This window comes from Triturus cristatus, chromosome 6 (genome assembly GCF_964204655.1).
Source record: "Triturus cristatus chromosome 6, aTriCri1.1, whole genome shotgun sequence".
NCBI lineage: Eukaryota > Metazoa > Chordata > Amphibia > Caudata > Salamandridae > Triturus > Triturus cristatus.
In genome coordinates this window covers 960392542-960416052 of record NC_140589.1, presented here as the reverse complement: position 1 = coordinate 960416052, position 23511 = coordinate 960392542, and the positions used below count along the sequence as shown (strand labels likewise).

General features: G+C 43.5%; 1 protein-coding gene across 4 annotated transcripts in view; it reads left to right on the top strand.

The window, feature by feature from the left end:
• Window positions 1-23511, top strand: part of PHACTR2 (phosphatase and actin regulator 2) — a 458184-nt gene that overhangs the window by 283298 nt on the left and 151375 nt on the right. For 2 of the 4 annotated variants that reach the window (XM_085611660.1, XM_085611662.1), the window contains exon 4: window positions 18401-18562. In XM_085611660.1, the coding sequence (XP_085467786.1) occupies window positions 18401-18562 (162 nt within the window). The remainder of the gene's footprint in view (window positions 1-18400; window positions 18563-23511) is intronic. The other 2 variants (XM_085611661.1, XM_085611663.1) reach the window with 1 other exon arrangement.

Here is a 23511-nt window from a genome sequence, read left to right as displayed (position 1 = left end):
CAGATAATTTCCCCCGGAACTCTGTTTGCACTTGCCCTGTTTCTCCTCTCCCCATATGCCTCTCCAGTTCTTTTAATTCTCGTTCTAATTTGTGTAATGTGTTCTGTAAGTCTTTCAACACCCCAAACCTTTTGACATACTAAAGCCCCTTATCGTCACTTTAAAAGCTTCCCATATCACTTCAACGCTATCCACAGTCCCCTTGTTTCTGGTAAAAAAGTCCTTGATTTACTCTCCTAGTTCTGCCTGAAAGACTAAATCCAACAAGCCTGTGGGTTGCAGTCTCCAGCTCGGCCTGGGTCTATCATAGCCCGGAGGAGTGAGCGACACTTTCACCGGACAATGATCTGAAAACGTCCGAGCTAAATGCGACACATTGCATATGGCTGGACCTAACCCCTTAGAAAGAAGGCGATAGTCTATCCGTGCCCATGTCCCTGTATGAGACGTAAAGTGTGTGCCTTCCTGTTTCTGTGGGTGGATGTACCTCCAGCTATCTATCAGTCCACCTTCTTCAATGATACCCCGCAGTGCTGTAATGATGTGTAGCCACATTAGATCTGTCCTGGCGTGGGTTCTGGGCGACATTGAAGTCACCACTCCAAATAATATGAGTGGAGCCGATGATCAGTATTTTGCCCCATATATTAGTGAAAAATTCGGGGCTGTCCGTATTCGGCCCATAACAATTCGCAAGCGTGAACTGATTCCCTGCCAAGCCGCCCCCATGTAATGACAAAGCGACCCTGTGGATCTACTATCACTCCCGCCATTTCAAAAGAAGTTTATTTTTTAAACAGAATTGCAGTGCCACGAGCATAAGATGAATAGGATGAAAATAGGCGACAGCTGGCCCATTTGCTGGCGAAGGTGTGAAAGTTTTTGGATTAATATGGGTTTCTTGCAGCAAAGCTACGTGTATCTGCTGTCGATCCAGATAGGCCAGGACTTTTTCTACGCTTCCTTGGGTCTCCGAGACCCCTGACATTCCACGACATCACTCTCAGTATGGTTCTATCCTCCTATGTCATTGCTCCACTGTGTTACCATGTGACTAATAAATTGAGTATTCACATATATTGGCATTCTTGTACATGAAGAGACAGGTTTGCCACCAGTAAATCGTGCAATTGTTTCACTGTGAATGTTAATCTCCCCTCCCCATACCACCCCCTCCCACTGAAACATCCCAAACATGTCAGTCATAGTTAACCCTCCCCCTCCCCAACACCCATTTGCTCCTTCATCGTGACAACTAGGTCCATGTCTTCCCATTTAGAACTTGAGAAGTGATTTGGAAGAAGCAAAAACATTACGAAAAGCAGTAGGGGGGATCTCCCAACTGGGGAATGCACCTGGGTGACCCACGAATACCTCTTATCAGTCCAGGTGTACTATAGCGTGTTGCTAGTCCCTGGATAGATTTCGAGGGTGTCCGGCTTCAGAGTGATTGTGTACTCCCTTCAGAATATGTTACGTCGCTAGAGTGTCATTTCTCCTGTGTACTATATCTTATCTCATGGTCATGTTGAAGTATCCATCGATCGTGACCATGTCAGTCAAGCATGATACATGCCTTGTCAGTGACTACTGGCGATCATCAGCGGCAGTCAATTTATTTCCGGTGAATGAGATCGGGGGAGCCGTCCGGCGTCCCTGTATGTCTTCTTGGTTTTTTAAGTTGCTTCAGAAAATCTTCGACTTGTTGAGGCTTTGTGAAAAAAGTTTGGGTTCCCTGATGGGTGATGCGAAGGCGAGCTGGGTATAATAGGGCATAGTCGATCTGGGCTTGCCTTAGTTTTTGTTTCACTGCCAGGAACTTGCGGCGTTCTTCCTGCACATGCAGCGTTAAGTCAGGATACATGGTGAATGATAGTCCATCATAGGTCAACTGTTTTTTCTCCCTGGACACCCTTAGTGCACTATCCCTGTCTCTATAATTTAACAGACGGGCAATTATGGGTCTGGGTGTGCTACCAGGGGGCGACCGCGGCCCGAGGGATCGATGGGCCCTTTCCACTATGAAATGGGGAGACAGTAGTTCAGTTCCCACCACTGCCACCAGCAACTTCTCGATATATTCTTGCCCGTATTTGTACTCTCTGGTATACCCAAAACGTGTATGTTGTTCCGTCTGCTTCGCGCTTCTATGTCCTCATTCTTGGCCGCTATGACCTTGAGCAACTTATCCATTTGCGCCTTCGTTTTTTAGGTCTCGCTGAGTCTGTGCGCATGCGCTGCTCGGAGAGACTTTAGTAAGGACTTTAAAAAATGCTACCGCCGGCTACTGCTTGCAGTGCATGTGCGCGGGCAAGCGCTTCAGCAGAGGCGCCATATGGCGTGATTACTGCTGCGCGCGCACCACTCGCGCACATGCACTGCAAGCTGTGGCCGGCGGTAGCATTTTTAGCTTGCTAATCGCGGCACCGGTGCTTTACTTTTAACATTAAAAGTAAAGCGCCTGTGCCGCGTTTATAGCAAAAGTAAAGAAATAGAAACAAACATCTATTTCTTTACTTTTGCTATAATCGCGGCGCCCCCGCTCTTTACTTTTAATGTTAAAAGTATAGCACCGGTGCCGCGATTAGAAAGAAAACAAGCATTGGCATAGCCAATAGGTTTCGCCTTTGGGACCTTTTAAGTGTTTAGCCATGCAACAGTTGCATAACTAAATACTTATAAGGTCCCAAAAGCGAGACCTATTGGCTATGCCAATACTTGTTGTACCTGGGCTGCGGTATCCTCAACATCCGAAATGCGTTGTTCCGCTTCCTTTAGGCGCGTTTCGTGTCCTTCTATCTTGCGGGCTATCGCATCCATTCGCGTGCTCATCGTGTCCATTTTGTCCGCGATGGTTGCAAATCATTGCCACACTTCCAATGGAATCGAGTGTAGGTCCTCTCCCGATGATGGCTGGTGTTACTGCTGCGGGATTTCTGCTGCATTGTCCAGTGTCGTTGACTGCTGTCTCGTGGACTTCTTACCTTCGAATGTCAGTCGCGGTTGGCTGGCATCTGGTTTCCCCATCGTGGCTTTGTTTTTATTGGTGTCTTATCTGCACTGGGCTGGGCACTATGCCTGCGTTATGAAGTAATTATGTTGTGCCCAGCGTCTCAACTTCCACTCCACTTCAGCAATGTGCAGAACTGCTCACCCCTGCTCCACAGCTGTGATATAAGGGCCTTGCTGAGGGCGTATTCCCAGATTGAGCAAGTTGAATGTATGTGTTTGTAATGGGGGGGGGGGTGAGGGGAGGAGGCAGTTGCTTGCTATGGTAACAGTCCGGGCACTTAGCAAAATTGCCGCCTTTCAGTCCGTGCTTTTCAGACCTGTTTCCCACTTGCTAATGGTCAAGGAATGGTGTCTTCCAGCAGCCCCACAATGCGCTTATTACAGTGCGCGCTACCAACTTATTTATTTATTCCCTCTGCCGACAGCCTTGGAAGACAGTTGGAGTCTGTTTTCAGGTGTGGTGCACATATGGGCATCCTGGGGCAGTCTTTAAATGTTCTTCCACAGCGGGATCGTTGCACCGCCCTGTCTGATTTTTGCTGCACATCGTACCATTTATCTCCTCCCCCAACTCATGCCTCGCGCTGGCTGCGTTTAAGGTCTGTGTAGCTTTACAGATGATCGGGCGCCGGGTGATTTAGTATGGGGAATTTGTTAGTGCGGGGGCCACTTAGCCGCTCCTGCACTCGGGCCTTATTGCCATACGGGGATGGCAGCTCTCACGCACCGCGTCTTTCCAGGCAGTGCGCGTCTCCACAGCTCTCCCTCACATTCACATTTATGTCTGCTATCTGAACCCCGGACCCACAGCGGCTCGCTGCTCTTACTTGAGTGATATGGCGTTTAGCGGCGGCAGCCAGTAACAGATGTCTTGCCGTGGGAGACTGTCACTATGCGATTCCCCTCTCCACCATCACATGTAGGCCTTTCCGCCTCGTGGGAACCACGACCCTCCCGCAGTCGCCACCCAGGGCAGCGCCTTCTCTCTGCAATTCTGAGCGCCAGACGGCTCCTCCGTCCCCGATCTCAGCACCGCTGAATGCCTGGATGGTTAAGTGGCATATCTCCTATGTCTTCCAGTATTTCACCGCATTGGGAGCAGGATTATTGACGGATTATGAAACCGGACTGCGGGAGCCTCACAGAGTGTCGGCCATTCCGCTCGTGCGCCACCTAGCGCCCCGGATATTATGAAACTTAACTATAACGTCACTGTAAACGTTGCATTTTTCAGTGTGTGTGTGTGTGTGTGGGTGTGTGTGTGTGTTTATATATCCACTCCACTTCTCCCAAGTGCTTCCTTGCACAAACAGGAACACAGACACTTCGATAAGCTGATGCCAGAATATTTTTATTTTATTTTTGCTGTGAACAAACGGTGCTGCCTCAGACGCGTTTCGGACACTGGGCTGTGTCCTTGATCACTTAACAAACGGGAAGCTAGGACATAAATTTAAAGGCACCGACATGACGCTTCCTAATGACGTCGATCGGCATTAAGCTGGACATAGACAAAATACTAAATGTAAGTCACTCGTCCCCCTGAAACCACAGATTGTAATAACAAAAATATTGTGTGTTAAAAGCTTTGCAGAGCTGATCTAAAATACAGAGACGGCTACGTTTATCTTCGCTGTCTTAATTGGTGTTTGTTTGTACTGTCGTTTACAATTAACTAGCTTGCACACAGAGCTAATATATCCTGCTCTATTCTATAAACGTCCACTTGTAATTATCCCCAAAAAAATTTAAGCTAAAAAGAATATGGAATACAGGGCACAATAAAAATTCCATCCTATGAACATGACATATTACAAATGGATGAAAACATAACACATAAAAACCTAGTTTTAAAAAAGGTAAGTACTTATGTGCAAAGGGCGCTTGTGTGCAAAGAACGCAAGGAATGTGCAAATTCAGCATTGGTTACGTTGAAACCGGTTCAAATACCTAGTTATGTGCAAAACATCGCTATACATTTGTGCAAATACAGCTATATTATAGTGCAAATAGAGAAATGCGAAATGAGATGTTATAACAGGTTCAAATACCAAGTTATGTGCAAAACATCGCTATACAAATGTGCAAATACAGCTATATTGATGTGCGAATAGGTTGAAACAGGCACTCTATGTAAGAATGACCAGTACCCATACCCATATTTATGCAAAGCTAAGCATATATTCAATGTTCACACACTGTTCTATTGATTGTAATTGATGATATTATGTCCAGAGGGTGGTTGTCATACAGCCAGAACAACGCTTATAGAAGCACTGAACGTGCCTGTAGTGTGGAACAGTGCAATAATGGTGCTTAAGTGCTCAAAAAAAGGAGTTAAAAAAGTTGCTAACTTGTGCTACTAACAGGATATATGGCGGCCATACTCCCTAAAGAAAAAAGGAAATTACACCTAGGAGTATCCATAGGTACGGCCTCAATAATCTAAAGTGGTAAATCGAAAATCATACTTTGGATAAATCCTTATACTAGCTACACCTAGATAAGAGACTGTCCTAAAAGACCCCCTACGGTCTACCAGAAGGCTAGAGATCATGGAATATCAAATTATTCAAGTAAAATGAAGTTTCTCTATCCATATATTATTTCATGATGAATAAAGGGCAAAGAATGTATCACACAATTTATGAAAAAGAACAAGAAAAAAAGAGAAAAAAATACTACAGAAAAAAAACACTACAGAAAAAATGCAGGAACAGAGCGAGAAAACTATCTAGGAAAAACAGCTTGGAAAATTTACAAATGGATCTCCCGGAGAAAAATACCTCCATAGCTGTTATAAAATGTTGCCTAGAGTGGAATCTACAGATGCCACATAGGATGAAATGGCTTGAATAATAGCCCACACCTATAGAAAGTTGTATAGGTCTTCACCTATGTTCAGACCTATCGGACTTGCTGTCAAGCTCCACTATATAGCGTGACTCGAGCTGACGCAGTGCTTTCTCCCTATTTCCACCCCTCTTTCATGGTGCCACGGCATCAATAACAAAATACTGCAAACAGTTCAAATTGTTGTTGTGTATGGCTTTAAAATGCCGGGCCACTGGGTAAGCCTGGTCAGAGGTCACTATCGCTCTGAGATGTTGAAGGATCCGCACATGCACCTGTAGTTTAGTGCTGCCTACGTAGCAAAGGTTACTACTGCATTTGAGGGCGTACACAGCAAACTCCGTTCCACAAGTGTAGTGGGCCTTCAGAGCGATAGGTACGTCTGAAAAAGGTTTCAAGTAAATGGCAGTATTGGTGCCAAACTTACAAGCTCAGCATGAGCTGCACCTAAAAAATCCCTTACGGGGTGACAGCCAGCTTGCTGTTACATTGGTTTCTGGGCTATTTTTCAATAGCTCATTGCGCATAGAGTACGCACGTCTAAAGGTTACTGTTGGAGGGGTGGGAACAACCTCTTTTAAGGTAAGATCAGTGAGAACAATTGGCCATTCTTTCTTGATAATAGTTTTTAATGCATTTGGCTTGCCTGCTGTAACCTGTGACTAGCCTAATTTCAGAATTTTCACCAGCCTCCTTATCACATAGATAATCATCTTCTTGCTGAAAATTCCTATTGGGGTCTAGAAGAGCTGTAAGATTGAGGGCATTTTCCTTCCTCATGGCCATTTCTAGCCTTCCTGATGTATAACCTCTGGCTTCCAATCTCTTCTTAGCCTCCAACTGGTGATATTGTCTGGCTTCTGGATTGCTACATGCTCTGTGTATGCGAATGAACTCGCCATACGGGATACTAGCTATAGTGTGTGGTGGATGAAAACTCCCTGCATGTAACACCATGTTACCCGATGTAGGCTTTCTGTATAGACAGGTTTCAATCCTACCATCTGCTATTCGTACTTGAATGTCAAGAGAATTCGTGACAACACAGTCAATATTGGCAGTAAAATGTAGGTTTAACACATTGTCATTGATGTTATCAACAAATTGCTTAACTTGATCTTCTGTTCCTCGCCATACAATGAACACATCGTCTATGTATCGCCAGTATTTGACAATATGTTTAGACCATGCAGTGGCATGCTGTACCTTGAGGACATGCTCCTCCCACCAGCCAACGTGGAGCCCCGCATAGCTGGGGGAGAAGCGTGCCCCCGTAGCCATTCCTCTTAGTTGTTGAAAGACTGTGTTATCAAACATAAAAACATTGTTGTGAAGACATCAATGAACCATTCTAATCAACATTTTACTATGGCGGTACATTTCAATAGGTCTCTTGCCCAAATAAATTTCCACTGCTCTCACTCCATCAGGGTGGACAATACTCGTGTACAAAGCTGATATGTCCATTGTTAAAAAAAGATATTCTTTAGACCATTCACAGTTATTAAGTTGATACAAGAAATCTGTAGTGTCTTTAATGTATGCCGGTAAACTCGTGACAAATTCTTGGAGATAAAAATCAATATATTTCGATGTATTCTCGAAGGTACTATTAATGGATGATGCAATAGGTCTCCCCGGAACAGGTATTTCCTTTTTATGAACTTTTGGTATGAAATAAATGTTTGGTAAGGTTGGAAAATCTTTATTGAGAAACATAAATTTGTCTCTAGAGATGAGACCTACCCTTCTCCATTCGTTTAGTTCATCCTTATAGTTTCTGTGAATCATTTTTGCCAATGCCATGTTGATTTTCTTGTAGCAAGCCTCATCATTTAGGTGGCGATATGCCTCTTTAATGTATTCTTTCTTGTCCCTGAGCACAATATTCCCACCTTTATCCGATTTATTAATTACGATGGTGTTGTTTTTCTTGAGTTTGTTCATCAGTGTCGAATATTGCTTCATTTGCTCATTAGGTGGCCTTTGTTGTGTTTTGGTTTTGTGCTGTAATCTTTTCAGTTCCTCAATGACCCGGTCACGATAAATATCAATGGCATCGCGTGACATGTTGGGAAAAAACGTGGAGACAGGCTTGAAGGGGCTTTGTCATGGTTTGGATATGTTAATACCCTCTGCCCTTGCTAACTCTTGCGTATTACTAGTTGGATGTCTTCATTGTTAAGATCATGTAAAGTAAGGACCAAAGACATATCCTTGACTTGTAACCCTTGTTGGGTAGTGTTGGTCTTACTTTCTAAGTTCTTCTTTTTTTCCAAATTGTTTTTAATAGTGAAATATTTTCTTAACTTGATCTTCCTAATAAACTTGAAGACATCAATGTGAGTGCTGCAATATCCGAAATTGCTCTCGGGACAGAAGGACAAACCTAATGATAGCAATTGTTTCTCAGCCTGGTCCAAATCAATGTTGGTAAGGTTGACAATGGTGTTGTCGTCTATTGTTTGTTCTTTTTCCATTACCGATTTTGCTGCCGCCTTCCCCTTGTTTCTGAAACATTTCCGTCGTTCACGCCTCCTTGTATTTCGCCTTTGTTTGTTGAGGCGTTTTGTTTGCGTGGGCATAACGATTGTTTGCGCTCCATCCTGATATAATCCAGTTCCTCTACCAGTGTCAATTGCCCTAAATCCCCTCGCTTTGCACCAGGGTCATCATCTGATGCTTCCTCACTTGAGACTAAGCTGGCATCCGAGGTGGATATGTTGGAGTCGCTAGTAGCCAGATCAGGTTTTTTGAGATTTGTCGCTGTTTTGTTAATGCCACGGCCCTTCTGTTTGCGTAAGTTGTCAAATTTGCGTGCAAATGTAAAAATTTGCCCCAACTCATAGTCCTGCTTGTCGTGGGCAAACTTAAACGCCTTCCTGGTTTTGATCACTTCTTCTTGTTTCCTCAGGCGGTCATTCATCTCTTTCATACTTTTATCAATATCTTCCTTACTATCCAAAAACTCTGGTTTGCTCAACTCATTATTGATCCTTGAGATTTCTTCCATGTTTTTGTCACGGTCAGTCCTGGCGTATTTCACCAGCAGACACACCAAGCGCATGGATGCCTCCAGATTACCCTCAGCCCACTCCTTCAGAAGGAGTGGGTTAGGGCTGTCAAAACTCGGCGCCAGCATTTTCCTGAGGCCTCTGGGAATTCTTCCCACTAAGTGGTATTTTTCTAGTGATTTTATCTCCCACCATTTGGTGAGCTCGCTCCGACTATTTTTTTCTAGTGCCTTCAAAAGACTCTTAACATTGTTGTTATTGCTTATATCGATAGTTTTGCTACCTCCTCCTCCTTGTGGAACCTTAGGCAGGTTAAGAAAAATTTCCTCTGCCGCCATCTCCCGTTCCCGTTCATTAGACATTGCACCAGATATATTATTCAAGTTATTAGCAATGGGCTGTTTAATCACTAAACTGAAGCCCGTACTGGCATATTCAGCACCTCAATATACAAAAAATACTGTGGGTCTGAGGTTCAGAATGTGTACACACACTGATAGGGCAGAGAAAGTAGGAGGGAACCAAAGTAATTGTATGAAACCTCCAATGAGGTTTAAGTTCCCATCACCCACCGAAAGTGGCTAATCATCATCTGGGAACTATGGACATTACCAAGAGTACCAACCACTATGGTGATTGTGATGGTACCCTGGTTGTCCCAGGCATCCGTGCAAAATTATTACAAACGGTAGGGTGATGGTTGCAGTGCAAAAAGGTGTAGTAAAGCAAAATGTGATATTAAAAATGGCTACCAAGACACTATATATTTTATTCTGGCGCTATCTTGGTGCCACTTAAAAACAATGTATATACAGCATAAACAAATAACTGTCAGGTCTTTGGTCTACATGTTTCGGCTACTGGACAAAGAAGTCCAAGCTCTCGTCAGGACCATGTAAACGCTACTACAAAAATGTGTAAGAAAGTATATATATCGTATAAATTGATTACACGGTTGGTACCCAATACAACCTGATAAGGTCCTGTATGTCACGTTGGAACAGTTACAGGCAATGTCTGGTAATAGAACTCCGAATGATTGTGGGTACGCACCTCGCCTCACCTGGCATCCGCTCAGGAATTGAGGCACCGCTCTCTCCGTCGGTGAGACTCCTTTGTCCAGTAGCCGAAACATGTAGACCAAAGACCTGACAGTTATTTGTTCATGCTGTCTATACATTGTTTTTAAGTGGCACCAAGATAGCGCCAGAATAAAATATATAGTGTCTTGGTAGCCATTTTTAATATCACATTTTGCTTTACTACACTGTAACTGCAACCATCACCCTACCGTTTGTAATAATTTTGCACGGATGCCTGGGACAACCAGGGTACCATCACAATCACCATAGTGGTTGGTACTCTTGGTAATGTCCATAGTTCCGAGATGATGATTAGCCACCTTCGGTGGGTGATGGGAACTTAAACCTCATTGGAGGTTTCATACAATTACTTTGGTTCCCTCCTACTTTCTCTGCCCTATCAGTGTGTGTACACATTCTGAACCTCAGACCCACAGTATTTTTTGTATATTGTAGTTTGACTTGGGGATTTCATACTGTGCAGGTCTCTAAACATATCCCTTGGACCCTCCTTTGCATGGTTTTTTTGTTTGTCATCATATTCAGCACCTCCCCACCTGCGATATAACGTAACTATAGCCTGCCGCGTACAGATGGCAATTGTGCGAGTCCTCCGACTTTCACTAATTACCTCCGATTCCGTGCTGCTGTAGTCTTGAATCCGTTCACAGGGGGCCGGCCGCCATTGCTTGTTGCCGAACACGAAGTTCCAACTGGTTTGACAAACGGTCAGCCTGCTTTCCGGGTGAGGAGTCCGTGAATTCAGGAACAAACCAACTTCCTGTGACAAATCCTCTCCACTTCTCCCAAGTGCTTCCTTGCATAAACAGGAACACGGACACTTCGATAAGCTGATGCCAGAATTATATATATATATTTTTTGCTGTGAACAAACGGTGCTGCCTCAGACGCGTTTCGGACACTGGGCTGTGTCCTTGATCACTTAACAAACGGGAAGCTAGGACATAAATTTAAAGGCGCAGACATGACGCTACCTAATGACGTCGATCGGCATTAAGCTGGACATAGAAAAAATACTAAATGTAAGTCACTCGTCCCCCTGAAACCACAGATTTTAATAACAAAAATACAGTGTGTTAAAAGCTTTGCAGAGCTGATATATATATATATATATATATAATTTTTTTTGACAAAGGCCGTCCTGGCCGAAACACGTTTGTCTGCCGATAGGAGCAGAATAAAATAATTGGCTATATACATCGAGTGTGCACCACGTTTTGTTTCGCTCATAGTGCTTGGAAAAAAATATATCTATATATGTGTGTGTTAATGTATTTGTATATATAGTCACCAGTAGGTAGTTATAGATAGGACCTAGTTTGATGAATCTTCACGAAATTTTCCCCAAAAAGTGTCTGTGTCCAGTGCATGGAAAGTTTTGGGTTGATGCGAGTCCAAGCGAGAGGCGAGAAAAAGGGGATGGGGTAAAAAAAAAGTGTTTCCTATAGAGATTTTGAACATGGCTAGATCCCGAACTGCTGGACAAAATTACACCAAATTTGGTAGAAAGTTAGCTCTTGGCCCAGAAAGAGCAGTGTTTGTTATTTGGTGTAAATCCGTTCAGTAGATTTGTACATATTCAAGGAAAAACTAATTTGTATATCTAGAGGTGTGGACACTACACAGATCTTACCGATCTTGGCAGAGATCTGATTGGATGGCAACAGTTCAACCAGTAAGTGTTAAAAGATATTTTGGGACTTGGACTCTGCTGAGTCGCAAACAAAAATGTGAAAAAAGAGAAGGGGGCAGGGTAGGAATACCCTGAACCCCTAGGCCTGGGGTGGGCATACCACAGCGCCCTTCTCCAGGGCCAAAAATAATGTTTTGTTTAATTTTGGCTGTGTAAATCACGAAAAGGCGCGAATCTCCGCAAAGATGTAAAAGTAAAAAAATAAAGCACAATCTCCTGTGCTTGTTTACATTTCAGCCCCAGGTGGGCCAGGTCTCAGGGGCATTGATATGTAATACATGTGGAAATTCTAAGAGCCCTGGAGACCATCACCTCCCTGGGGCTTGATTTTTAAATTGGAGGGGGGGCTGCACGGACCCCCCTCCTAAGGCTGTAAAGAGCCCCAGGGACTACCACCTCCCAGGGGCTTCAACAGTAAATTGGAAGGGGGCCGCGCGGACAAACCTACTGACCCAGCAGGGCCTCAGGGACCACCACCTCCCTGGGGCCAGAAATACAAAATAAAGGGGGAGGGGCCCCTTCCTGGGCCATACTTGGCCCTGGGGACCAACACCTCCCCGGGGTAGACCCTTCAGATTAAATGGTGGGGGCAGGGTGACCCCCCTCCTGGACCCATTAAAGGCCCTGGGGATCACCACCCCCCAGGGCCATCTTCCTATTTCCCCGAGGTGTCCACTCTTGGGAGATGGCAGTTTAATTTTGCTTGGCTGGAGCTTGGACAGGTCCCGCCAAGCCAAGTTAGGGCAAACTGTAACTTTACTTCCACTGCTCCCACCCACTGGGAGCAGACATTTTATATTTTTGTCTGCAAGCTGTCAAGCGGGCAGGAAAACAGATAAAAAAATTGCTCCCTCTCATAGGGAGCAGCGATTTTGGCTGCTCCCTGCATGCAGGAGCAATGCCGGCTCCCTCTGTTGGTGGAGAACCAGCTAGGACTGCAAGAGCATCAAGGCTCCCCCCCAACGGTTCCCTTCGCTTCAGACTGGATTTCCTGGATTTGACTCCAGGGCACCCAGCATCAAGAGGCAGGGCCCTCGGGCATGGGGCCCCTGAGGCTGCAATTGACCCTGGCAGGGGGCCGCATGGCCCTCCTCCCCATGCAAATCTTAAAGAAGGTGAATACATTGTTTATCTGTTGGAGCGTAATCTAATCTAGAGTGACTGTGACGAGTGGTTTCTTTCTTGTCTCCTGGTGAAAGCAGAGTCCATGATTCTCCCTTTTAATTATCCTGAGTATGCAAATGCCCAGAATCATCTGCAAGGTCCAGCTGTTTGGCCCCATCTATTTTTCTTAGTATTATGCAAAGGTCTTCCCACCTTTTCACAGACTGGTGGATAGTGTACCAAAAGGCCCCCAAGGCATGTTCCAGGCAGATTGTTGGTGACGCGTTCTTGATACAGAGGAATATGAGAAGATCTCCACCAAGAAAAGAAGCACTTATTTCATATAGTTAAGAGGGAATACCCTTGTTTGGTGGAGATTCACCTCTTTGTAGACTTGTCCTTTTCTCTATACAGGGATTCATGTTATCACTGATTTGTGGTTCAAGACCTCGAGGAACAATCACATTTCCGAAATTACATGTACATAAGGTCACTGGAGACATTTCCTCCTGGTCCATTACGCACCTGCAGTTTAGAATATGCACTAGACATTTAACCAACGCTTACTAATTAGCCAGTACAAAGTACTTCAGTTGGGCAGACATTTTGTGCAAAACTGCGGACTCTTGTTGGATAAAGGGGCAGGTGTATGAGTGAGTGACTGCATGTGTGAGTGGGTGTGTGAGTGACTGTATGGATGAGTGAGTGGGTGCATGAGTGGCTGTAAGGATGAGTCACTGGTTGTATGAGTAGCTTTATGGGTGAGTGAGTGATTGTGTGAGTGGCTGTATAAGTGCGTAAGTGGGTGTGTGAGTGGCTAAATGGTGAGGGAGTGGTTGTGTGAGTACTTGTATGGGTCTGTGAATGTGTATGTGAGTGGTTGTGTGGGTGAATGATGGGTTGTGTAGGGTTGTGAATGGGCATGTCAGTGATTCTGTGGATGATGCCATCAGTGAATTCAGTTAATTTCTAAGGTTTTTTTTCAATTCTATTTCCTATTTATGATGTCCCTGTAAACTGTAATTAACCTTCAACAGTTAGTGTCTGAATAAGTGCCTCAGTGGGTGTGTGAGTGGGTGCATGAGTGCCTGACGGGGTGTGAGAGTGTCTGAGTGGGTTTGCGAGTGCCTCCATGAGTGGGTCAGTCAATCTGTGAGTGAGGCTCTGGGTGGGTCTGTGAGCCTCTGAGTGGGTCTGTGAGTCGGCTCGTGAGTCTGAGTAGGTCTGTGAGTGGGTGAGAGAGAGTATGAGTGATTCGTCAAGTGGGTGTGTGAGTTTGACTGGGTCTGTGAGTGGGTACATGACTGTTTGAATGTGTCTGTGAGTGGCTATGATAGTGTCTGAGTTGTAACTGGGTGCATGAGTTTCCCGAGTGTGTTTTGCTCTTTTTCTGCTCGATTTAGAAATAGTTTTCTCCTTACTTCTGACCTCTATTTTGCCTCTTGCTGCTCGTTTCTGACCTCTTTTTTGCCTCTTTCTGCTCGTTGCTGACTTTTATTTACCTTCTTTCTGCTTGTTTCTCACCTTTATCTTGCCTCTTTCTGCTCGTCGCAGACCTTTATTCATCCTCTTTCTCCTCATTTCTGACCTTTATTCTTTTTCTTTCTGCTTGTTTTTGACCTTGTTGTGCCTCTTTCTGCATGTTTTTCACCTTTATTTTGCCTCTTTCTGCTTGTTGTGGACCTTTATTTTGCATCTTTCTGCTCATTTCTCACGTTTATTTCGCCTCTTTCTCCTCTTTCCCTGGGGATGGTGGTGGGAGCATCAAGACCCCCGCAGACGCAGACGGCTCACCGCCTCCTGTGGGAGCAGGCATTGCTCTTGCACGAAGGGAGCTGTTGGAAATGCGGCTCCTTGCGTGCAGGAGCAATCTATTTCATCTCTTTCCCTGCCTGCTTGTCTGCAGACAGGAAATTAGATTACATCTCTGCTTCCAGTGAGCAGGAGCACTTTGACAGCTCTTGCCAGAGTGTTTGCTTTTGCTTAGTAGTAGTTGTCAAAGAATGGTGAGTCGCACATTCAGAAAAGGAAGATGATGCTTCTGTTTAGTATTTTTGCTGGTGAATTGGATGGGAGGATGGATACTGTTAATATAAGCTGTAAATTGTTTCAGTGTTCTACTTCCTGCATTATATATTATAAATATGTCTTCAGTGTATCATAGCCATACCGGTGGTTTGATGCTAGAAGTAGCAAGTATATAGTTCTCAAGTTTGCCCATGAAGATATTTCCATAGCATGGAGCCATCTGAGTGCTCATGGAAGTCCCTTGTATCTGCAGATAGTGTTTACCATTGACAGTAAAATTGTTGGATTTAAGAGTAACTCTTGCAAAGTTGGTAAGCACGTTGATGGCTTTTTCCTGATTCTTTTATTAAGAGCGTCAGATAACACCATAAACCCATTCTCGCGTGGTATTTTGATGTATAATGATGTAACATCAAATGTAGCCAGAAGAGTGTCATCATCAAATGTGTAGGTTTGGTTATATTTTTCAATAGTTTGAAGGAAGTGACTGGTATCCTTAAAAAGTGTTGGATGTCCCTGTACAATGGGCTGAAGGTGCAGGTCGACAAATAAAGATAGACTCTTCGTTACTGAATCATTGCCACAGATGATGGGATCGAGAACCAAAAACAAGGGAACCCTACTCACTAGGAACCAGGGTAATTGAAATATTAACAGAAAATAATGGCTCTTATGGACTAATGGCAACTTATTATAAGTATAGAGATGCGCAATGGGAAGGGTTAATTAGATGTCAAAAAGAGAGCAAGTCGAACACACCTTGGATTTGTATTCAGTAAACCAATATTATACAGTATTTTTTAAGTGAACAATACATACATAGTATTGAAATAATAATTGAACATTAGTGAGTGGTGTCCCATTGAAAAAAATGGAACCTAAAATAGTGGTGACATATTGGTGACATATGTACAAGGTTTCCTTTATAACATGAGAATGACAGTTAGAAGTTATACATTGTGTAAACCGCGCTATATACAGTGATAAGTGCTGTTTTTTTAATGGTTCGCTTTTTAAACAGTCGACGGCGTTTCGACCATGTGTGCAATGTAGGGTCCCTTCAGGACCTGGGGGTATGTAGGGACACCTAAAAAAAGAAGGTTATTGTCAGTGTGTAGCTGCGGTGTAGCAGTAGCGCTTGAAATTGGAAAGAGCAGTGTGTATAAGGTATAATACCTGAAGTTGGGTCTGCACAGCCTAGTTAGAAAGAGTGCCACCGCGAGTATAGTGAAGAAAAACAGTACTCATATGGGACCCAGCCGGGCGCTATATGTGTGAGAGAATGAAGCGTATTATCAGATTAAGGCGTAATAATGCTTACATTTCTTCACTGGGGTGGCACAATGAACTTACCCCAATGTGAGGGTAGAGGTAGGCTGGCAAATAAATGAATAGCACTTCTGAAATATTCCTATTTGTGGGGTTTTTAGAGTATGTTTTCCTGGCGTGTACTCAAGGGAGAAAAGGGTGGAGCACATTTAATGGCTAGCTGCTCACAAGCAGCTGTGAGAACGTCCACAATTTGTGGATGCCTGAAAAAGATCTTATAGACTTACCCGCATGGGTGTTTTTGCGCGCTGGAGGTGCAGGCTTTTAGTGCGTGTATTGGAACTTGGTCATTCCTAGTGGCACGAGGGGCTGCTGCTCGTTCTCAATATATATTTAAGTTGCTTGCATCCATTGTAGGGGGTCTAAAACAATAGGGAGCATATTGTGAGCAGATCGCTGGGCATGTCATATCTTGGTAACTGACGCTGTGTGAGTCAATGGCAAGGCAGTTCTAAAAAGGACATCTCTTACCTTACACGATCGTAAGTCTGTGTGCGCCTGCACCTGGACTGCTTCAGAGCAGAACAGCGATAGTCTGTCTGCTGGGTTCAATGACAATGCGCTAGTGGTAGGCTATGGGTATTTAGGGACTATGTTCCCGCCAAAAGCCGATCGGATGTGCTAGCAGACATGACTATGGAGAGTCATCTGCCGATGCGAGCAAGCGCTCTGTGATCGTTAATGGAAACAAAACAAAGGACCAGAGATGGTGTCCCAGGAAAACTGAAGTCTGCCTCAAACGTGAAGTATGATGGGATGGCCAGTACTGTCCATTTTGTGAAGTTTGGGAATCATATAAAATCTACCAGGTCTTTATTTAGGATGAACAAGTATATACGCTGTTGTTTCATCAATGAACGTTTAAGGTCCTGTACCTTAAAACCGAGTCTTCTGTGGAATCAGTTTCTAAAGGTTTGTAAGTGTTGGTATCCATTAGTTGTCTCATTGCCTACTCAATATAGGGCCATATGTATCATTCCAAATTGCGATTGCATTTATGCAGCAATGTTTCTGTTCTATGATTACCTTTACCTTTGGTTTTATATATGTATATATTCATTATAGTACAACATGTTCTATGAAGGCCGACCCCGATTTGACATCTATGTGGATAGCTACGTGCAATGCCAGTCTTTTATGTCCTTGTTGAATTCACTTTAAAATACTGCTGTCAACAAAGCTGACCCACCCATCAGCAAGGCGTGGAAGACTCCGAAACTAGTTGGATTTATTCGACATTGCTGATTAAACACTTCATATGAATTGACTTGAAGGGGCTTTGAACTTGTTTCGTGCCAGACAAAAGTGTGCGCCTAAGCTAAAATGGGAAAATATTTTTTTATCTTCCTCACCACCACTTCATGAATTCATGAACAAAACTTTTAAATGCAAAAGTGCAAGTGGCTACATTGTGTGCACATCCATCCAGGAAAATGGGATGCAAAAAGAGTTGGGTTTTTAATTCCTTTAAGCTTTTTGGTCTCCACTATGGCACAATTATCTTATCATATTAGCACTAAACTTGGCATGAAACTGTAACTTTATTCAGACATTTTGGTTTGATCTACATCTAGTGCTCAGTTTTTGAGACATTTTAATTTGAAAAGGGTGTTAGGTAGAGTTCTGAAGACTAAGTAGAAAAGAACATTTGTGTATCTTGACACTTTTCCCTGGACGGTTCATGCATCCATTTCATCTTAGGGTAACAAATTTGAAAAATGAACAAATCCTTTTGGAAGAGAGAGTATTGTTTCCTCCGTCCAGTGCAGAATCCATGAATCCTCAGAGGAGCATTGTATGGTTCATCAGGAAAGGTTTTTGCACCCAATTTTTAATGTATGGTTACTTTGAGACAAATGTGAAGTAACTGTTATATCATTTGTACTAGAAACTTATCTGTTGCCTAGGACACTCCGAATTGCTCTCGGGCCAATTGCTGTAAGTGGCTTGTTACAAGTTAATCTATTAAACAAATTTGACAAAGCTAAGATTGAAATTTGTTGTAGGGTCTGGGGGAAGTGGTTGGGGGAAATGGTCTGATCTCGATGGGGATGTTCCAATATCCATCCTTTTGCATTTGTATGTCTTTGGCCTTTGGGTTGTCCGGATTAATGCAAATAATCCTTTGTTATCATGGTATCTTGGTGAATGGCTGGTACTTTCTGTGAAATTAATAAAAATTTGTTTATCAAAAAAAGATTGAAATTTGTCATGGTCATAGGAGAACTGCATACTGAAGTAATAGTTGCTTTTGCATTTTTCAGATGGGAATGTGCCAGCCAATGTGGAAACCTCCAATGGGCACATGATAATCGCCGGCGACGAACCCCCAAGTGAAGGCAAGGTTTTAAATATTATTGAAGCTGGCAATGGATCCGTGCCTTCGAAAGCAGCGAGTGGTGAAGAGAAGACAGAAGGTAGGAATGGTAAAATTACAACCTGCACCCTCATTTGGCATGTGGAGAGCTAGCCTGCAGTTAGCACAGCAAATATAGATTTTGGAGATAATGGAGCTGAGTATAAATTCCTTCCACTTCGCTGTTTTCTCAGCAGTCTCCTTTATTCCTTTAAAGTCAAAAGAAAAAACCCACCAAAATAAGCCTTCTCCTTTCTAGCCACCAGATGTTGGCTCATGATCCCAGATCGCATTAGACTGAATTCAGATCTCTGCATTCAGAAAGGATCTAAAATCACTTTTATTCAGACTGTACCTTCCCGTTTATCCGGCTTTGTTACGGCTTCAGCCCTACTTCCGTACCTTTCGTTCATTGTTGCAAGGGTTAATTCTAAATCGTTCCACTCTCTCTAGGGCTAGATGAGCACTATAAAACGTATTCAAATAAATATCTTAGTCCCTAATTACCTTCACACTTTTGTAGGTATGGTCCCTACACTAGCCAAGAATGATGCCCGATCAGGACCGTAGAACTGTTTAGTGTACTTTTTCACATGCCTGCTATTGACACTCATGATCTCCAAATGTTACAAGCACCTATGCAGTACTTTAGTTTCCCTCTTTTCTGAATGAGGTCTCTGGTCTCCACTGCTTTGGGTGGTCTCAAAGAAGAGCACATTTTAAACTTTGCAGCTCTGATGCTGCGTCTCGTTTGAAAAACGCACAAACTGTAGTCACTTATCCTAACTTCAGCGTTCTTTCCACTGTATATTACTAAGTTCATAAAGTACCCTATACCTTTTGCTCGAATTAATATGGATCCAAAAGTGCCCTGTTGAGGGTGTTACTACATACAGCCTATTTTTAGAATTAAGCCCTCCATGGCTGTCATCCAACATAATGAGCATTTTAATTTTTAAAAATCCACATTATGAACCTTTTAAAAATAGATCACTGGGTAGTTTTATGGCACTCTCTTTTTGTGTGAAACAAGCAACTTTTGTATGCAAATCCAATGGATTTCTTTGGTTAGTTTCAGAAATGTTTAAATGTTGGATGAGGGTACAATGGCTGTGATGTGGTGGAGTTATGTGGCTCTTATGTCAGCGTGAGGTAACTTCAAAGCAATAAATGTCACTTCTAATAGTTAGAATTTGGTGAGGACGAGCCTTAATTGCCATGCTGAGTTTGTGCAATCCCAGCACAGCACCCAGGGTGTTTAAAGGCTCAATAGCTAGCTAGCAAGGAGAGTAAATTGAATATGTACAAGGGGGGTTTCTGACAAATTAATTGTTACTTAACAACTTGTTGCTCAGCATCTCGAGGTGTACCCTAATTGAGTACCAATAACATCTACAAATGCAGCGAATGCTTGTGATGCAGTGCACACAAAGGGGTGCGTAGAGTAATCACTTACTCTAAAATTACTTGTGGTTGGAACCACTGGCCTTCCTGTTGGACCATTTTGCTATATAGTTAATGGCTATGCTCTGTCCAAATCATTGACTTTTTAAGTGTAGGAAGAAACTGAGAGAATCTTCGTTGTTACCTGTTTCTTTATAAAATATTCACATGCATATGTTGGAATATGCTCAGAATTAAACAGGTTTATGGTGCAGTGTTTTCCATTCTCGAAGTTGAATCTCTTCCGCCCCAATTCCCTGTGCACCGTCACACTAAATGTTCTCATTTGCACATTTTTGATCTTTTTGCTTGTCCACTCTAAAAGGCAGATATCGACCTCCCTATTACTCCTTTCCTCGGGCCATGGGTGTGTTGTGGGACTTATGTTCGTACTTCATACTATAAATTATCCTTTACCCAAGATTGCACAAAAGTTAATGCTTGTTGATGCTGGTATCCTGCTTCATGCGTCATTCTGTCAGTCTCAGTGTGTACTGCATAGGTAAGCCTCTGCATACAATTCATCTATTACCCGTGTGGAACAGAAAATGGCTTGTGCTTTTAGCAGTGCAAGAAACATATAACAACTTTTGGATTGGTAAAGTACCACTGATTGCGATTGAGAGTAATAAATATTCCCTATGCAATCTGTGGACTATTATTGCATCGGCTGAACGGCCCTTCGGTGTATATGCCTTATATGTTCTTTGTGCAAAAAGAACAACTGATGGACGGAATGCGGAATAAATCAAACATTCACCCCCAGTCACATATCTGAGTTAAATCCGTTGTTTTTTTGCACATCACGTCATTCCAGTTTAGAGCCAGTCCAGCCCGAGCTGCCAGGCCATGTCCTCCGTGGGCCAGAAGCAAGCATCCTGGAACCGGTTTCAGGGTATCACCCCTCATCAGTTTGGCTAGCTTGCATCTGGTGGTGTAGCGAGCACGGGACCCACGTCTGGGCATACACTTCCCACTACGGGCAACAAATGGAAAAAGAACAGATGATGGACTGAATGCTGAACAAATCAAACATTCGCCCCCAGTCACAGAACTGGGTAAAACCATTGTTGTTTTGCACCCCATGCCATTCGAGTTTAGACCTGAGCCATATGCAAATCATTCTTGACCCTGTCCCCTATGGGAACAGTCCAAGCCGAACTGACAGGCCAAGTCCTTCCTGGACCAGAAACAAGCATACTGGGACCGGTTTCGGGGTGCCACTCCTCATCAGCCAGTCTAGCATCAATCTTGTGTGTCTTTTGCTTTCTTGACATAAGTGCGCTGAGTATGCCCCAATGTGGGTCTCGGGTTCACTGTGCCACTGGATTCAAGCTAGCCTGGCTTACGTGGGGTGATACCCCAAAACCAGTCTCAGGGTGCTTGTTTCTGGTCCAAGGAAGACTGGACTTGGCAATTCAGGCTGGGCTGTTCCCTTGAGGAACAGGGTCAAGACTGGTTTGCATATGGCTGGGTCTAATCTGGGGTGGCATGGTGAGCAAAAGAACAATGGATTTAACCAGGATCTCTTGGCTGGAGCTGAATGTTTGTTTTGTTTCTCATTCCGTCCTTCATTTGTGTTTCTTTAGATACGTCCTTTGTAGCACAAGTGCTTGTAGCTCCTGGGTTTGCATTCCAGTTGTCGAATACTTTTCTATCCTATACCAACGTAGAGGAGTGAGAAGTATTACAAGGGGCCCGCTCACCATCCCAAAGTCAAGCAAATCAATCCATAAGATGGAAACCCTCAGTTCTTTCTTTTCTCTTCTCTATCTAAGTCCCTCACCCACTATGGTTACTAGTTACTTGGTTCAAAAATTGAAATTCCACACAGGTAGTTTACCTTATCACCCGTAAATGCCGCCTTAAGTATGTAGGAATGAGAATGGTTAAGACATGAATTTGCGAACATCGCAAAATCTGAGATGTGGGAAAACCTAAATGGTGGTAAAAGAACAGCTGAATCACTAAGACACTAAAGACACGGAAAGAGTACTATTCGAGAAGAAACAGAGATGAATATACTGATTGTCAACCCACAATCTTTAAATAAATAGTGAAATCCTTTGGGGGTCCCTACAGACATAGTACATAGCAACTCGGACACAATACCATTTAGTTCCAATACTGTGTCAGTCTCCTGCCAGTAACTGTTGGTAATTTATATTACCAGAAGAGAAGCATAAGAGGCTGGTCCCTATCTTTGCAACCGAATATCATGTTGTTAAGTTCCTCACATTTCACAGATTCTACTCCATTTGTGTACAGGATGGGACTTTTTGTCTCTTTAATATACATATCAGTAAATGATTTGACAAATACCATCATGATGGGGCGGCCAATTAAAGTGTGGTTAATACATCCTCACAAAAAACTCTGATCATAAGTTAAACTGGAGAATGAAGTAACACCAAAGGGTCTATCTTGCCTATGTGCACAAATCTAGCCCTCTGACGTTGTTATAAGAGCATAGACAATAATTCCGAGAAGATTAGGGTGGTTTCCTGATCACATGAGGGAGACAGTCATGCAGAAATTTTAACCCTTCAGATCACGATCTTCCATCACACGGTGACGTACGATGGTCACTTGTGAAGGAATGGGAAGGCGTTCGATAAATAATTCTGGCAAACAGTCTTCCGCTAAGATACGGGGAGCAGAGGAACTGATTATGTCCAAAGTTGGTCGTAGACTGTCAAAGTAAATGGGGGAAGGAGGTATGCTTTTGATTCCACGAACACCTCACAACATGCTTACTATGAAGACTGCCTCTCAAATTTCCCACTGCTCTAGCTTGATGAGAAGGTCCGCCCATCCTCTCAGCCCCATAGAACAGTGAAGTACACATGCCTAAGTAGGACAAATACTTTCTAGGATGATGTAAAAGTGCATAGTATGTGAAAAGCACAATTCATTCATTTTAAACCTAAGGCTACAAGACTCACACTACACATCGCTCGCTTGCATGCACTATGAAAACACAGTTGATTGCAGACACACCTGCTGTTTTGAGTCACATATTTGTCTTCTCCTGTGTGCAGTGATCACAGAAGACACGAAGATGTACAATGGCGATTTTGTTTTGTGCGCACCTGCTGTTTTGAGTCACATTTTTGTCTTCCCTGTGTGCAGTGATCACAGAAGACACAAAGATGTGCAACGGCGATTTATTTTCTGCTAAGCACATCTCTCTCTTATACCCACAGATGAACACAAATGTAGGCACCATACTAGATCGGTGTGTATGGCACGCTAAAAAGAATTTTTGATGAACATCATGTTCTCACAAATAGTAAAAAAGGATTAAGCGATAGGATTCTGTGGCGGATCCTTGATAGGTCCTGACAAAAGCCAGATTCTTTGTTGAGGTGTAGGTGTGCTGGCTGAATCATGCTGAGTCTGGGGTACCGGAGATAACAACACTCTCACTTAGTGTCCCCATCTGCTTAACCTCGCCAGGGTGTCCTTGAAATTTAATAATTTTCTGCAAATTCTCTAGAACAACCAAAGAGCTCCTTGGGTTTCAAGGTTTAGCCCATCCATATTCTTTGGACGAGGACTCTATGATAAAGCAAG